At 38.3% G+C, this 17,948-nt stretch overlaps 1 protein-coding gene across 1 annotated transcript in view; it reads left to right on the top strand.

The window, feature by feature from the left end:
• Positions 1-1,567: 1,567 nt before the first annotated feature.
• Shcbp1l (SHC binding and spindle associated 1 like) overlaps positions 1,568-17,948 on the top strand; it is a 35,624-nt gene continuing 19,243 nt past the window's right edge. Inside the window, exons 1-4 of the mRNA XM_015491613.2 lie at positions 1,568-1,577; positions 3,283-3,515; positions 5,222-5,371; positions 16,903-17,117. Of these exons, the coding sequence (XP_015347099.1) occupies positions 1,568-1,577; positions 3,283-3,515; positions 5,222-5,371; positions 16,903-17,117 (608 nt within the window). The remainder of the gene's footprint in view (positions 1,578-3,282; positions 3,516-5,221; positions 5,372-16,902; positions 17,118-17,948) is intronic.

The raw sequence follows: 17,948 nt of genomic DNA on the forward strand, positions 1-17,948 counted from the left end.
TTAATGCTTTTGATATAATGATACAATGTAATTTCAGCAAGGAAATGAACTGAGAAAAAGCACTGGAGGAAAAGAATGTTCAAAGACATGAATCCAAATGAGACCAGCTATCAAAACATTCAGTCAGGCTTTCAAGTTCTTTATATGTCTCCATCCTTTATTTACTTGAGCCCCAACCTAACGGATGGGGGAGGGGGGACTAACACTTTGCAGTCTAGTATAGTGGCCTAGTTTTTGTCAATATCCAAACCTAATATGGGTTGGCTTCCAGATGGTAATCTCAAAGGCTCATACTAACCCTGGCTTCCAGGCCAAGAGCTCAGATGCTAAGTCAGCATTAAATATACTTTTTGCCAAGTTCTAATCCCTCTCATATCCCAGGTCTGATAACTGCTTACAGTGCTGTGGTGCCCCAGTATTCTTTTTAGAACGAAGATATTCACCTTCCTGACTGCTGGGATGGTAGATTGTTAAAGGCGCTCACAGAATCCCTCTCTGGGAGGAGCCTTTAGCGGATGGGAACTGATGAACAAGGTAACTCATCTTCTCTGCAGGCAGCCCATATCTAATGACTGGCAGATATAAAGATGCAAAAACCTCCTCCTGGAGCTAGTGTAGGAGAACTCCAAAGAGTCATTCCAGTTCAGAGCTCCCAGTGAGAATGCCTGAAAACTGTGACAAATGCTTCACATTTATAAATAACTTCCACAACTTTCTCCGCCTATTCCTGTATCTCTTGTTCCTTTGCAGGTGAGATTCTCAAAAGCACTCCTCCAAATCCTCTTCTTGCAAATCATTGCTTTAGAGTCTGTTTCCTGGGAAACCCATCCTAAAACAGTTGGTGTGGAAGTAGATTATATGTTGGAGCTGGACGGCCTTGCAGCCAGCTGTCAAGTGAGGATCCTGACATTTTTCTATAGAATACGTATTATGCAGGTGAAGTTCTTACCTCATGGTTAGTGAAAGGAAAGGGAACATGTAGGTGCTGTAGTATTTCAGGAGTGTGGAAAGCTCTGTGGGAGTAGCTGTTGCTATAAGGACTATGAAATCAAATGGCTCTTGCTGGGTCTTATTGAGTCACTGGCAAAAGCAAAAGAAGGTTTAAGTGATTAATTGCCAATTTAAAGAGACTTGTGAAAGTCAGAATATTTACTTTGTTCTAAATATTTACTTTTTAGTTGTAGTTAGACACAATACTTTTATTTATTTTTTATGTGGAGCTGAGGATCGAAACCGGGGCCTTGCACGTGATAGGTAGGCACTCTACCGCTGAGCCACAACCTCAGCCCTGAAGAAGACTTACATTTTAACACATAAAAATACCTATTTCCTGCTAACAGGTAAAAAAAAACTGAGTTCTAGGTTTTAATATGGATAATATTGTTTCAGGGAAGGATAAGCACTTAGCCTGAACAGGACTGCTACACCAAAGTCAGATTCTAATGGTGAAGAAATGGGTGCTGAGATGGTCTGGGGACATCTTGATTGATGCACTTGAAAATATCCAATCCTTAGATTTTCCTGAAACTTTGAGCTCATTTCTCCCTGCAAGAGGCTAATATCCGCCATGCTTAAAGGTGAGGCACAGCAGCTGCCTCTGAAGACCACATGCCATTATGCCTGAGGATCTACCTCTGGCCACCAGTCTGATAAAGAGGGTAAGGTAGCCAGGGAACTGCTGGGTTGGCTAGGGAGGGAACAGGACTATACACGGAATGGACTGGTCAATATGAGAATGGATACTGAGAGTAATGGAGTCGGGAGTGGAACACAACGTTGAATAATGGAGTTTATCAATATGACTAGAATTCAACTGTTTCTTGTTCTTGTTTTTTTGGTACCAAGGATAGAACCCAGGGGCACTTAACCTCTGAGCCACATCCCCAGCCCTTCAATTTTTTATTAAGAGACAGGGTCTCACTAAGTTGCTTAGGGCCTCACTAAATTGCTGAGGCTGGCTTTGATCTTGCCATACTCCTGCCTTGGACTTCCTAGCCACTGAGATTACAGGTGTGCGCCACCACACCTGGCTTACAATTCAACTTCTTAACATCATATGTATAACCCTCTGTGATCCAGCTTTTGCATAGCTTGCCAACCTGAAATTTTGTCCCAATTTGTTCTTTCTAGTTCAGTTATACCAATCCACCTAGACCAAGTTCTTTTATCTCTCTGTAAAACCACTAATTACTCTCTGCCTGGAATGTTTACCCCATTCCACCCCCATTTTGCCCCTGCCTTAGATTCCTATAATGTAATTCTCTTTCAAAACTCAAATTTCAGGATAACTGGAAATTTTATCTGTCAAGAGAAGTTCATATATATATCAACTCCGTGTACATATCTAACTAGTTAGTTAGATATAGATATAGTTTCTTTTTTTTTTCAGTAGCAGGGACTGAACCCATGGCTTGGTGCATGCTAGGCAAGCACTCTGCCACTAAGCAACATCCCCAGCCCCCCAAACAAACTATTTGTTTAAGGAACACTAGAGTAATAGATCTTAGTTTTGGTGAGTGAAATCTATATAGTTAGGTATAATTTTTTTTTTCAAAGTCCAGGACTCCTGACAAAAAGAATAAATTTAGAGTCAAAACATGATGCAGCTTGTAGTTACTCCCTGAACTACAGCAACAAGATATTAACACTAATGTTTTCCTCAAAATAAACTTGGAGTTTAACACAGTGTTCTTCCAGATGATTGAGAAGGCTTGCAGGTGTTTTCCCAGCGCTCTGGGTTGCTCTCAGCCCCAGCGTGCATTCCACGGTAAACTACCAGAAATGAGTAGTCTCTGTTGTTTTCGGAAATATGCTATCTTGGGCAGACTTTCATTGTGAGATTGTTTGCACACATTATTCCCAGCTGGACATTGACATTTGTGTCCAGTTGAACACTTACATAATGTACTATTTCATGTGAGAATTTTTGAGCAGCTCAACAGAGACAAGAAAACAGACTAACTTGTTCTGCTCGGCATCACTACATCTTGACAAAAAAGCAAACGTCCTGATTTAAATGCAAAGGACATCTTGTTTGGGAACCCTGTGAATAAATAAATGCAGGGAAACCGAGGTAGGCTGGATCTTTCACTGGCGTTGTCTAGTAATAACCAGAGGGTTCCAGTCACTTTCGCCTCCCAGCATAAAAACAATCTTCGTTCAGGTTGCGTTTGTGCAGATAGGTGTGTAGATAGGTGGCGCACTGGTTAAGTCAGGGTGACTTGGAGGGTGACACAATCACCCTGAAACAAGTGTGACCCTAAGAAACACCGGCCCGGGCAGGGAATCGGGGCTGGCAGGGTCTGCGAGCCAGGGTGGGGTGGGTGCCCACCCGGCTGTGGGCAGCGCGAGTCGGGGGCACNNNNGAGGAGGAGGAGGAGCCCCTCCTGTCGGCGCCCGAGGAGGACGCGGAGGAGGCGCAGCCGCTGCCCGCCGTCTTTGCGTCCCCCATGAGGGGCATGTGGCGGGACGAGAAGGTGGCGCTGTACTGCGACCAGGTGCTACTGGGCTGTAAGGTGAGTCAGGCGGCCGGGCCGAGCGGACCGCGGAGCGCCTGCGCCTGGCAAAGGAACGCCCGCCTCCCAGAGGGCGCCCGACCGTCCCAGGGGACTGGACCGACGGCTCCAGGGACAGCCCGGGTGCGCGGGCGTCTGCGAGTCCTGGCCTACATCCCAGGCACACCCTGATTATTTTCAGTTGACAGTAAATTAAGCTCATAAAGGTGAGGTTTACTTGACTTTTCCACCGTGTTTTGCAAAGAAAATACCTGTCAACACCAAGTAGAGCAAAAATGGTATGTTAAATATATATGTGCGATATATATGTGATATATCATATATATATTGGAGTTACAGGAGAAGAATTTGAATGCAAGTATACTCACTGCGGTGATATTATAAAATTTTAAAAATAGAAACTCAATTTCCAACAATAGTTAAAAAAAAAATTTACAGTGGCTTCATATAATGGAAAACCATACAGCTGTAAAAACTGTTTTCAAGAATTGTAGAATGAATTGCTTTAAAAGAAGAAGAAGAAGAACAAGACAAAACAGAACATTTCCAAATGGATGGGTAGATATATACATAGAAAAAGTACTGAAAGAGAGCTGGGGTTGTGGCTCAGTGGTGGAGGGCTCATCTCCCATGTGTGAGGCATTGGATTCAATTCTCAGCACCATATAAAAAAGTAAAATAAATAAAAATAAAGGTATTATGTCCACCTACACTTTTAAAACTACTTAAAATATTGAAAGAAATACACCAAAATACCCATACCAGTTATCTTTGACTGCCAGAATTAGGGATGATTTTTTTTTTTATTTTCCAGAAACTTTACCATATTTTATAATCAGAAGAAATTTTTATTTTAAAGGCACCATTATGGTAAAACTAGGACTGCAAATAACCAACTTACATCTGATATTGACTTGAGGGTTGGAAAAGGTCAAGTCTGTTAAAGGCAATAGAAAGATATTTACATAAATTTTTGTGTCATTAATCAGACAGGGTCTATGGACTGAGTTTTATACTAGCTTAGATTATCACACTTGAAGTAGCTGAATTTCAGTTTAAAAAAATCAAAAGGGCATTTATTGCATGCCTGATGCTCATTTATTTTATAAAATGGTGTGCTATTTTAAATTTTTATGAATTGAATATGTTTTCTTTATTTTGGAAGGGGCAGAAGGATTGGGCATTGAACTCAGAGGTGCTTTAATACTAAACTACATCTTCAGTCCTTTTTATTTTTAGAGACAGGGCCTTGATAAGTTGCTGATGCTGGCCTTTAACTAGAGATCCTCCTGCCTCAGCCTCCTTGGTGGTTGGGTTTACAGGTGTGTGCCACCATGCCCAGCTCTGAATATGACGTAAATATTTAGGTCATAAATAATTTCTCTGTTTTAAAATCTAATTGCTATGTTTTAATATGTGTAATTGCATTCCTTCTACTCAGTGGATTAATAAAACAAATGACTTGAGGACCCAAAATAAAAATGTAGATAGCCCATCTCTGAATTACTGTGCCCAGTGAGATCTCTTAAATTTATTTCAATTTTTTAAGGTTTATGATACTTTCCATTAAATATAGTTTCAATAAAAAAATCTATAAATTTTTTACACTTATTACTATTTAAGAGGATATTGATTCCCCATTTTTAAGTAGGAGTCAAAATATTTGTTATATACTTGTAATTTCATATATTTTTTTCTTTTCTTAGGCAGAAGATGCTGATGAGGCTATGAGTAAATACCTATCAGAAAAGTTAAAAATAAAAGACAAATGGCTTGGAGTCTGGAAGACTAATCCTGAGTTATTCTTTGTGAAATATGAAGAAATGTCTATCCCTTATGTTGGTATACTGGTGGAGGTAAATAATTTTACTTCATCTTTGTTCTTTGAATTCTGAAATTATCTGTCCTTTCAAAGACTGAAATATGACTATTAATTTGGGAGTTTGAGATTTACACAAGTTTACTTTGGTTTTAAGTTTCTAAGCAAGTTAAGATTTAAAAAGAAGATAAGGGTTTTCTTGTAAACAGTTATAATTAAGTGGAATCCAATAGTATTAGACAATATTTATTAGCCTAGTCCAGTTGCTCCAATAACATAAAAACAGCAAAAATAATCTTGAAAATTTGGTAATTTAGCCTTAACAAACTTGGCCCATTGTTTCCTTTAATCTTCATTGATTGAATTATGAGGTTAGTTAGTTCAGAGGAGGAAAGAAAAATGGATCCAAAAAATGTTGGCATAATTTAAATTATTGAATCAGCCTAGGTATCTATTAATGGATGAGTCGATAAAGAAAATGTGTTGTATACACACAATGGAGTTTTATTCAGCTGTAAATGAAATTGTCATTTTAGTTAACGGGGAGGGAAAAGGAGGTACCATGGAACAAAACCGATCTAATTATATTGTTATATTTTGTGAATGTATGAATGTGTAACAATGAATTCAACTATTATGTATAATTATAATGCACCAATAAAAAAAACAATAACCAAAGACTATTGGCAAAGTTTGAGATTTTTTTCCTTTGAAAAATACCTTTTTTAGTAAATAACAATCAATGTGTAAAACTGTCGTCTAAGATTCTGCCCTGTTAGGTCTATAAGCTAAACATTGTGGCATATTTTCTATTGTAAGTTTGATTTTCTTAAAGGTCAATTGTCTTTGTATCAAAATTACTATTTATAATTACAACTGGTACCCCTGCCCAGGTAGATATTTCTTTTTTTTTTCAGAAGAGATCTTATGTTAGGTTGATTTATAAGCGCTGCTCTGGGCAGTCCAGGTAGATATTTCAAATCTGTAGATCGAGTCACAAGAAAAACTAAAACTCCTGACACCAGACAGTACTTGAAAACAATTTAAAAATACCTGTTCTTTGGAAAAGTAAGTTAGTGGCAGTTTTGCAGATAAAGAGTGGCATGTTTCCAGTCATAGAGATTACAAAAGAATACAAAAGAGTCTTGGAATTAATTTTCCAATAATACTGTACTGCTGCTTGGAGGTTTGCTCATCTCAGATTCTGAACACTCCTTTCCTGGATTTTTTATAGTTTCTCTCACTTTCTTCATCTGGATAAAATAAGAGGAGAATGTGCTTCAGGAAACGGGGACTAGGAATGTAGCTCCATGGTAGAGCCACTGGGTTCAATCCCCAGTAAAAAATACACACACACACACACACACACACGTAAAAGAGAGGGCATAGGGAAAAGCAGATAGTATGTTGGCGAGTTCTAATTCTTTTAATTATGTGGTAGTGAAACAAGATGAGCTGTTGAGACCTCTTGAGATAATGCTGCACAATTCAGACTGCTGTTTTATGTGCCTTGACTTCTTTATTCTTACTTGAGCTGAAGAGTCAGCAGTGTCACCCAACGTGCTTCTGAAGCCACAATAATTTATTCCTATGGATCCCAATCTGTCATATTTTTTTTTGTTTTGTTTTTTAGTTACTCTAATATTTTTCTATTGCTGCCTCAACAAACTACCACAGACTTGGTGGATTAAATAATATAAATTTATTATCTTAAATTCTTTGGGTCAGAATGTGGCACGGGCTTAACTGGATTGAATCAAGGTGTAAGGCCGGACTGTGCACTTTTCTGAGGCTCTGGGAGTCCTGTTTCCTTAGGTTTTCCAGCCTTTAGGAGCTGCCTGCACTCTGTGGCTCCTGGCCGCCTTGTTCTTCAAGGTCCTCATGTGGCATCCCTCTGTTCTCTGCAGGGTGGAAACCACTCCTCCCACCTTTTTCTTGTTTCTTTCCTTTGTGGGGTGTGTGTGTGTGTGTGTGTGTGTGTGTGACTAAAGATTAAACCAGAGCACATGGTAAGCATGTGCTCTACCACTGAGTTACATCCCCAGNCTCTACCACTGACCCACAATCCCAGCCCCTAAACATGCCCATTTTAAAAATAAATTGCAGGGCTGGGGATGTGGTTCAAGCAGTAGCGCGCTCGCCTGGCATGCGCGCAGCACTGGGTTCGATCCTCAGCACCACATACAAATAAAGATGTTGTGTCCGCTGAAAACTGAAAAACAAATATTAAAAAAAAATTCTCTCTCTCTTTCTCTCTAAAATAAATAAATAAATAAATAAATAAATAAATAAATAAAAATAAATTGCAGTGGCAGAGCAGCAAGGTCTATATTCAAAGCACAAAGTAGACCCCTGTTACATTTCCCCACTGTCAATTTCTATATTCCATCTCTATGGAAAAATGGGCAACGACATCTCGAAGATGCTTTCTATTGAAAGAGGGTGAAGTCCTTGTTCTCTATCAGGTGGAGTGTGGACAGTTAAGGGTATTCAGCATCAAAACAGTCCAAAGGTCCACAGTGGCAGATGGCAGGTGACTGGACAAGGACTAGACATAGAGCAGGGATCATGCCAAGACAACAATAAACAAGACAGCAACGCATTACTTTTTTGTAAACAGCACAAAAGCAATTAGTATTATAGCCAGTCTTTGAAAACCATAAAGACAATAACTCATAATCATATCAACGAAAAACAGATCAAGTTTATCAATGTGTAAGAGGTTAGGAAGGTGTGTAGGTCCATGAGATCAGGCTCATATCAACTTAGGACAAACTTGTAACTCTAGAGTCCTCTGTGCCATTATTATTAGGAACCAAGAACCCTTCCTCTGTAGCCTCCAACTTTACTTACTATTGGTAGAGCTGACATAAGTGTATATCTTAAGTTACATTAAAAAAAAAAAACCACATTGTTTTTCCTTTTAAGTGTCCATTTAGGACTGTATAGCTTAGGCTATACTCTCCTATCATGTGTTGATCAAGTTGGTCAAAACTGACTTTGTTCCTGTCTACTCTTAAGAGTCAGCTGAGATTCCTCAGAAATCACTCTTGGGGATGTGTGTGAAGCCTCTTGGCTCCTTAGCTTTTCTCTACCAGTGGTACCATCTGCTAAGATGGGTCAGGGTCCTGCTGGCCATATGTAGCTTCTCTTGGAAGAATCAGAGACATTTCCTCTCTAATAACCCTCCTCTCTGCCAAATGTGCACTGATTGGCTTCATGTTCTCTAGGGTCCTCTCCATCTCCCTGATTGGCAGATCGGGTGACTCACCAGAGTTAGAAGGCCCAGAGAGGGGTCCCATTGTTCTCTGGGCCCTGGCTGACCTCAGAAGTTGCTCCCCTCTTAAAGAACTTTTGTGATTAAATTGGACCTCCTTAGGTTATCCAGGATAACCTCTCCATCTCATTGTTCTTAGCAGTAATCATGCCTGCAAAGTCCCTTTTGTAAGGTGACATAATCACAGGTCCCATAGATTAGGCCATGGACATCTTTGGGGTCCATTAGTCTTCCTAGGGCAGATTCATTCAATTAGCAAAAAATTTGGAAATATAATACTGTATTGGATGGGAATTTAGCATACCCTTAAATTTGGGTATAAAGTGGTCCAGAAATTAAGGAAACTGTTTTTTTTTTAACCTCTGTTGAAAACATTTTGGCAAGATACATCAAAAACTTTAAAATAGTTCATTTGATTTCTAAAAATTTATTCTACGGGAATCAGAAATACAGAAAAAGATATACATATTAAGAATTAAGCAATATTTATAAAATTAAAAAATGGTAAATACCATAACAAGTTTCTTAATAAGATCTGTACCAAATGAATGATGATCTCTACTCAAGGTAGAATTTTTTTTTTTATATTTGTTTTGTAGTTGGACACAATACTTTTGTTTTATTTATTTGTTTTTATGTGGTGCTGAGGATCAAATCCAGGGCTTTGCCCATGCTAGGCGAGTGCTCTACCATTGAGCCACAACCCCAGCCCTCAAAGTAGAATATTATGTAGTCATACAACATATATGACAGCGGGGTGAGGGGTGGGTACCTGTAGGACCAGCAGTGAGGAGGCTGAGGCAGGAGGATTCCTGAGTCCAGGAGTTACCAGCCTGCTATCATCTCATACCCATCTCGAACCAGCAAAAACTGACTTAAGTTAGCAAAATAACTTCTAGTGACTTAGAAAAGAGAGAAAAGGGAGTCTGGGGATGTAGCTCAGTGGTAGAGGGCTTGCCTAGCATATGCAAGGGCCTGGGTTAGTTATATCCCTGGCACTACCAAAAAGACAGAGCACAAAAGGTGGTGATCTCTGGTGATGGAATCACAGTTGATATTAAAATTGTTTACAAACAGTATATACAAGTCACCATCAGTAACCTTTTTTGTAGACCTACCCTCCCATCCCTGGTATTTTGTCATCATGCTTTAGAATTTTATTTATATTCCTTGTTGAGGCACAGAGAATCTTTGATATGGAGATGTGTAATGAATTCTGAAAGCAGTTGTTTTGCTGCTTTTGCTCTGAGTTCTGACGACAGAGGTAGTCACTTGAGCTTGCCTCCACACTCACATTTTGCATCCTGGTTATTTCCATACTTCTTTCGACGTCCAGCGCATCGAGGGATCAGTCAACTAAAGAGAGGGGTGAACTGGCTGGGAAATTAAGAGTCTGAAGAAATATTTAGAAAGAAAGATAAAAGACAGAAAAACTAGTTTCAAAAGCAGGGGTCTGGTGGGTGGATCAGACCTGATGGGTCTGATTCCTCTAACAAAGGAAAAAGGCCTACAAATTCTTTATCTAAAGAGAAATACATCAAAGGTATTTCTGGTCAGGAAGGGTTCTTCTTCACCCAATGTCGTCTTCTAGATCCAGACAGCTGGTGCCTCAAGGCCCTTCGGTGTGCCCATATTTCTTTCACCCCAGGGCAACAGACATCTGAATTCAAACTATCAAACCAGGCATGGAATCTGCCCCGTTAACAGTGGCCACCTGCAGACGGGCTCCATTGTACTGAGAGAATCCCAAAGGGGCAGTCCAGCTGCTCAAGGCTACGGAGTTCAAAGCAATGATCCATTTGTTGCTCCCAACACATACTCTCAACTCCAGTAGTGGATTCTTGTGCCTTTTTTTAAAAAAGATATTTTTTTTTAGTTGTTGATGGACCTTTATTTTATTCATTTATCTATATGTGGTGCTGAGAATCAAACTCAGTGCCTCACACATACTAGGCAAGGGCTCTACCACTGAGCCACAACCCCAGCCCCCCAAAAAATATTTATGTAGGGATTTTTTTAAAATGTTTTTTTAGATGTTGATCGACTTCATTCATTTATTTATATGTGGTGCTGAGGATTGAACCCAATGCCTCATACATGCTAGGCAAGCGTTCTACCACTGAACCAAAACCCCAGCCCCATTATGCAGGGATTTTGATTTGATTAGATAATCACAATTTATCTTATTATTAAAATGTAAACATTTCACAGGTAAACTATGCAGTACCCTATGATTTTTCATTTCCTAGATATTTTTCCATGTTTTAAAAAAATATTTTAAAAATATTTTTAGATATTGTTGGACCTTTATTTTATTCATTTATTTATATGTGGTGCCGAGAATCAAACTCAGTGCCTCACACATGCTAGGCAAGTGCTCTACCACTAAGCCACAACTCCAGCCCCTTTTTTCCATGTTTTTTATTGGTGCATTGTAGTTGTGCATAATGGCAGGTCATTTATTAGGTATTTTAAAACATTTTTCCTAGAGTCAATAATAACCTTCCTTTTATTGTGTTGTCTTCTACATACTCCTCACTATTTTATCCCAAACCTCTTCCCCGATTATGGAAGTCTTCTCAGTATGGTCAAACTACTGGTTTTGTCTTCAGCTTTTGCATTCTTGTGAGTTAGTCTGGACTGGAGATCTGTGGACCTGCTGGGAGCCGCCCAGTGCTCCTTCATCACATTCTAAGAGTTTCTTTCACCATTCTCATTTGGTGAATAGTTTAGGTTATGATCTATTCCCCAGATTTCCAGTCTTTGTTTTCTTTCATTTTGGCTGTGGATCTTATTCTGCTGACTTCATGAGTTAAGAGTACAAAGCGGATAAAATTAGTTGCATTTTGTTTGCCTAAAAATGCCTTTTTGGTAACTTCATGTGTATTTGATCTTTTGGTTATATGAATTCTAGGTTTGATTTAATGCTCAGAATTTGGAAAATGTCATTCTGTTGTCTTCAAGCTTCCAGTGTTTCTAGTTGAGAAGCCAATGTCATCAGTCCTTTGCCAATGTCTATATTTTTTTTCCTTCTGAAAATTTGTAGTGTCTTTTATTTGTCTGTAGAGTCTTCCACCAAATTAAGGACAAAAGAATGGGAAAGAAGACAGTGGCAACAAGATTTAGAAAGTGCAAAGCAGATAAACAGCAGAATTAATAGAGCTAAGAAGTGGAATTGTGGCTGGGGATGTAGCTCAGTGGCAGAGCACTTACCTAGCAGGCACCACAATTCCCAGCACCCCCCCCCACCCACACACACACACATAGTTGAACCACAACACAAAGAAAAGACCACCGACACCAGTTTAAATCAAATTAAAGCAAGATTGTAATGTGTACACAAAAGCTGGCCAGCGACTGTCTCTCCCAAACCCGGGCTAGAGAGTAGCCCACCTCTCAGGGAAAAAAAGGTTTATATAGCACAAAAAGTTACAAACGGGAGATGTCTTGGGAACTTATATCTAATGGGGTTTTGGCAGACGTAATACAAGGGCAGACAGCAGATTAATGATCTACATGGCATGATAAATTCAGATCCCAACATCAGAATTTATCAGGTGCCACTGAGGTTTTAGAGAGGGTTGTTATCTGGTCAAGAAGATGTAGGCATGGGTGAGTTCAGAGCATGGTCAGGAATCCCAAACAAGTTTAGAAATCTCAGTAATTTATAGTAAAACAGAAATTAACTTTTCATGACTTTGTGACAAGATGACTCCCAGTCTTAAGATGGAATTAGGCTGGGTTCATCAACAAAACACCACCTTATTTACATTTCATAATCCCGAAAGGCTCACAAATTTGTTCTTAAGACTTGGAAGTGGGATTGAAGATGGAGTTAAGAACTGGTTGAAAGACTATTTAAGAAACAGGGACTTCTAGGAAGAAGGGATGGACAGATTTTCCCATTCCTCCCACTGAGTACCTCTACATACCCCATTATCAAGTTCATTAATTAAAACAAATACAAGAACAGTTGGCTAGGGACCCCATGACCCAAGGAATGACAAGGTGGTGAGTCGTTTGTGTTTTCTTTTGGCTTCATACATGTTCGACTGAGGAGTGACAGCCTGGAAATACTAACAGTGGTAGGAAAGAAAAACCAAAAATAATAAAGACAGAGGAAACCATTATCAAGTTCATTAATTAATGAAAACTTGATAGAAATTACCTACCCCATGTATGATATGTCAAAATTCATGTATATCTAAAAAGAACAAATAAAAAAATAGAAATTACCAAATCTGAACACCAGAGAGAAAACAGGCTGGGAAAAAAAAAATTGAACAGAACCTCAGGGATTTGCTGGACTGTGACAAAAGACTAAACAATGATGTCTTCAGAGTCTCAGAAGAAAATGAAATGTGGGTAGGGAGATTAAATATATATATATATATATATATATATATATATATATATCTGAAGAAATAATGGCTGAAAATTCCCCCAATTTGGCAAAAGACATAAATTTCTAGATTTAAGAAATCAGCTTTGAGAAGCAGGGTTGGGGGAGTACCCCACTGAGAGGAAGGTATACTGGTACTGAATCTTGGATCCTCCGCCTTCGACCTCAGTCATCTGCTAGGATGCTGGCAGCTAAGGCAGATCCCTCCAGGCATGAAGTTTGGAACTCAGATGATCAGACCAAAACCAAAGACTGAATGATGATATGCAGTGGCATTCCCACGGGAAGATCCAGGCAGGCCACCCCACGGGGAGACACTCGGGGGGTTGTTTACCCAAATACAAGGACCCTCCAATCACCTGTGTGGTGTTCTGCTACTAAATATGAGCTCATATTCAGGTCATCAGATATTTGAGGAAATGTTCATATTGGTCAAAACCAACATAAAAGGAGACATTTGGAAAAAACAGAAATGATAGAGAAAAAGGAAAAAATAGGTATTTAAAAACTCAATAACAGACATATAAAGAAAAGATAAGGCTGGTGGTATATGCCTATAATCCCAGCAACTCAGGAGGCTGAGGCACGAATCTCAAGTTCAAGGCCAGCCTGGGGAATTTTTTGAGAGGCTGTCTCAAAATTTACAAAAATGAAAAATATCTAGTATGACTTAGGCCCTGAGTTCAATCCCCAGCATTACAAAAAAAAAAAAGAGCACCTGAATTTTCAGTACAAAGGGAATTTTGAGAATACTAGAGACAGAAGATTCCAATAAAATAGATTCATGTAAAGAATCGACAGGAAGAATGGCATTGGACTTCTCAACAGTAATTCTTAATTTTAAAAGGTTCTGAAAATATATTCTGTGCCTAGCCATACTTTTAAGATGACTAGGGAGGGAAAAGACATTTTTGAATGTTAGGCTCAAAAGTCAAGCCCTACCTACGGTTCCTCAGGAGGTCAGTGAATGTTGTCTGAAGTCAAGGGAGTCCACCAAGAAACCTGAAGGCATCCGATTCAGAAGGCAGAGGCGGATGTAAGAGAAGCTAAGGGGGTTCCCAGAGTGACAGTGACAAGACAGCAGCTGTGTGCCTGGCAGACACACAGCTCGTGTTGGAACTAGTCAGAGCACTGAAGAAAAACAAAACCAGTATTTCATTTCAAACACAAACTTACTGAGTCTGAACACACCAAGAAGAGATTTATACAATTTAAGGAATCTGGGGTCAGATTAGTGAAAGGCATATAGAAAATTAAGCAAATGAATCAGGCTGTCTCTTTTTCCCATTTTTAAAATTTTTTATTTGTATTCATTTATTGGTACTGAGGACTGAATCCAGGGGCATTTTACCATTAAACTACATCTCTAGTGCTTTCCAATTTTTGTAACAGGGTCTCACCAAATTGTCCAGGCTGACCTTGAACTTGGTGATCCCCATCTCAGCCTCTGAAGTAGCTGGGATTACAGGCATGCGCCACGGCACGGGGCCTGGCTTCATTTTATTTAAGTCTCTTCCTTTTCTCTATCAATGTAACCTGCCCTAGTGGTGGGGGTCGGACACTATGAACAATGTGGTCCAGACTGCTCCCTGATTCTAGAATCACAAATAAAGCCATTTAAGATTTGTAAAAGAGAGGTGGGAGGGAAAGGGAGAGAGAAGGGAAATTGCATGGAAATGGAAGGAGACCCTCATTGTTATACAAAATTACATATAAGAGGAGGTGAGGGGAAAGGGGAAAAAAAGAGAAATGAATTACAGTAGATGGGGTAGAGAGAGAAGATGGGAGGGGAGGGGAGAGGAGGGGAGATAGTAGAGGATAGGAAAGGCAGCAGAATACAACAGACACTAGTATGGCAGTATGTAAAAACGTGGATGTGTAACCGATGTGATTCTGCAATCTGTATACGGGGTAAAAATGGGAGTTCATAACCCACTTGAATCAAATGTATGAAATATGATATGTCAAGAGCTTTGTAATGTTTTGAACAACTTATAATTTAAAAAATTGTAAAATTAGATTTGTGCAATTTTGTCTTTTAATACTTTTCCAGTATATTAAGTGTTAAATATTAAGATATAATCAAATTGGTGGATGGAAAAGCCAAGAGAATGTGGGTCTATGTGGGTGAGAAATGAGACAATTGAATTCTTATTTTTCAGAAAGGGAAATCAATATATAATGCCAAACACGAAAACAAATCAAAACTACAAATGTATCGATAGATGTATATAATTTAAATAAATGTCAGGGCTGGCATTGAGACTCTGTGGTAGTGCACTTGCCTGGCATGTGGGAGGCTCTCGGTTCAGTTCTCAGCACTGCATACAAATAAATAGAGGACTATCAACAACTTTAAAAATATTAATAAATTCATGTCAAAATGATCAGCCAGAAGAATAGAAAATGGTTGTCTCTGAGGGGCAGGAATAAGAGGCTGGTGGAAGACGGTCAAGAAATTCTTTTTTAAAGTAAATTTTTATTTGATGAGTAGTGGTGGTAAATACTTATGGGATATAATATGTATTGAAATGCCACTCCTAGCTTTTTTCTGTCCCTTTACTGCTTTAAAGAATAGAATTTCTATTTAGTAGGTTATAAAATTTGTATTTCAAAGCTTGGGTTTGAAAATATTTGAAATATTTTTTCACTGATTTGAAAATATTTCTTATATGTAAATGGTCATTGCCACACATATGGATTGTGTAACACTCGCTAGACCTGCTTATTCATCTTACCTCATCACGATACAGTGATGTCTCCAGTACAGATTTTCAGACCAGTGCCGGAGGTATCTCTGTACGGTGGTGAAATAAGACAAACACAGCATAGCATATTGTTCACGAAGATTAATTTATTCAGCCTGAATAATAATAATAATAATATAATAATAAATGTCCTACTTTTATAAAAATCTGATGGCCTTTCTTTCACAATTGATTTAATATAGAAAGTAAGTATTTTTAAACTTGATTTTGTGGCAGAATTAAAATTTTTTTTGTTACTGCTGTATGAAATACAGAAGTCTAGCAACTCAAACCTAGAAATACAGTAAATAATGTAGGAAGAGATGTGAAATTCCTTGCGTGAAATTTCACATCTCATGTGTTTAAGAAGTAGAGTTTGAAAAACTGTTATTTAAACTTGAAATGGAACGACCATTTGACCCAGTTATCCCACTCCTTGGTATATACCCAAAGTACTTAAAATCAGCATGCTATAGCCATTTGTGCACATCAGTGTTTACTGCAGCTCAATTCAGAATAGCTAACCTATGGAACCAAGCTAGTACCCTTCAATAGATGAATGCGTAAAGAAAATGTGGTACATATACACAATGAAATATTACTTGGCCATAAAGAAGAATAAAATAATGGCATTTACTGGTAAATGGATGGAACTGGAGACTATCATGCTAAGTGAAATAATCCAGTTGCAAAACTCCAAAGGCGAATATTCTCTTTGATAATGTAGATGCTAACACACAATAGGGAGTGGGGGTAAAAAATAGAAGTTCATGAGATTAGACAAAGGGGAATGAAGGGAAGGGAGGGAGGATGGGAATAGGAAAGACAATAGAATTAATCAGACGTAATAACTTTCCTATGTTCATATATGAATACATAGCCATTGAAACTCCACATCATGTACAACCACAAGAATGAGAGGTTATACTCCATGTGTGTATAATATGTCAAAATACATTCTACTGTCATGTATAACTAAAAATAACAAAAAACCCTGTTATTTAATATTTATTTACAGTTTTTCTTATATGTTGTTAGAGAAGTCAAAAAATTAAAAGAAACTTTATAATTAGCTCACATATGAGAATGAAATTGTAGTCTACTTGTATTTGGAATTACACATTTTATAATATTTATCTTAGGTAACTTGTAAACCACAACCAAATTCATCATCTTGTTTCAAAGTTACTGTTTCGGTGGCTGAGCCCTTTTCTTCCAACATTGCAAATATTCCACGGGATTTGGTTGATGAGATTTTGGAGGAACTGGAGCATAGTGTCCCTCTCTTGGAAGTGTATCCTGTTGAAGGACAAGATGCTAATATACATGATGTTGCTCTGGCTTTGGAAGTTGTAAGGTAATAGGACTTTCTACTTCTGAAAATTAAAATTAGGATATTCAACAATTGATTTAATGTGTAAGCTTTGCTCATATAAGCACTTTGTAAATATTTATTAATTTAATTTTTACTGACTGATGGATTAAATTTCCTCTTTTAAAAAAATCGGATCTTCCTGTGTTGCCCAGCCTGGTATGAAACTCCTGGTCTCAAAGGTCCTCTCACCTTAGCCTCTTAGAGTGCTAGGACTACCAGGCATGTGCCACCTCATGAGGCTATCCTTTTTTTTTGGTGGTGGTGATTGAACCCAGGGCCCTGTGCATGTGAGTCAAGCACTCTACCAACTGAGCTAAATCTCCAGCTCAGGCTGTGCATTTTTAATTAACATAATACACTTGTAAAACTTTTAGTTACATTTATTTGCAGAAGTAGTATATATGAGTAATGAAAAGTTTGCTTTTTAAAAAATCTTGCATTTTAGAGTAAATTTTTAAAAATTCTAGAAACTTCCATTCCTATGTAAGTATCTTAAATATATTAAACTTCACTTGTTAGATGTAAGACATTACGAATACTAGATGTCATCAACCATATTATGATTGCTTCTTATAAGTGGATGCAGTTAGGGAAGCTATTCATAAACAAAATAAAGGATATTTTGGTATGTTTTTGTTTTTCTAACGTTCTACCTACAAATTTTGTTAGATCTTACATATTATATCTTTGTTGAACAAAATCATAGTCAAAACTATGACTATGAAAATTTTAAAGTGAATTTTACATTACCACTTCCAGAAACATTATCTTCCTATCTGCAGTATCTAAAATAAAGCCCAGATTATCTAATAT

The sequence above is a fragment of the Marmota marmota genome, unplaced genomic scaffold, assembly GCF_001458135.2.
Source record: "Marmota marmota marmota unplaced genomic scaffold, marMar, whole genome shotgun sequence".
NCBI lineage: Eukaryota > Metazoa > Chordata > Mammalia > Rodentia > Sciuridae > Marmota > Marmota marmota.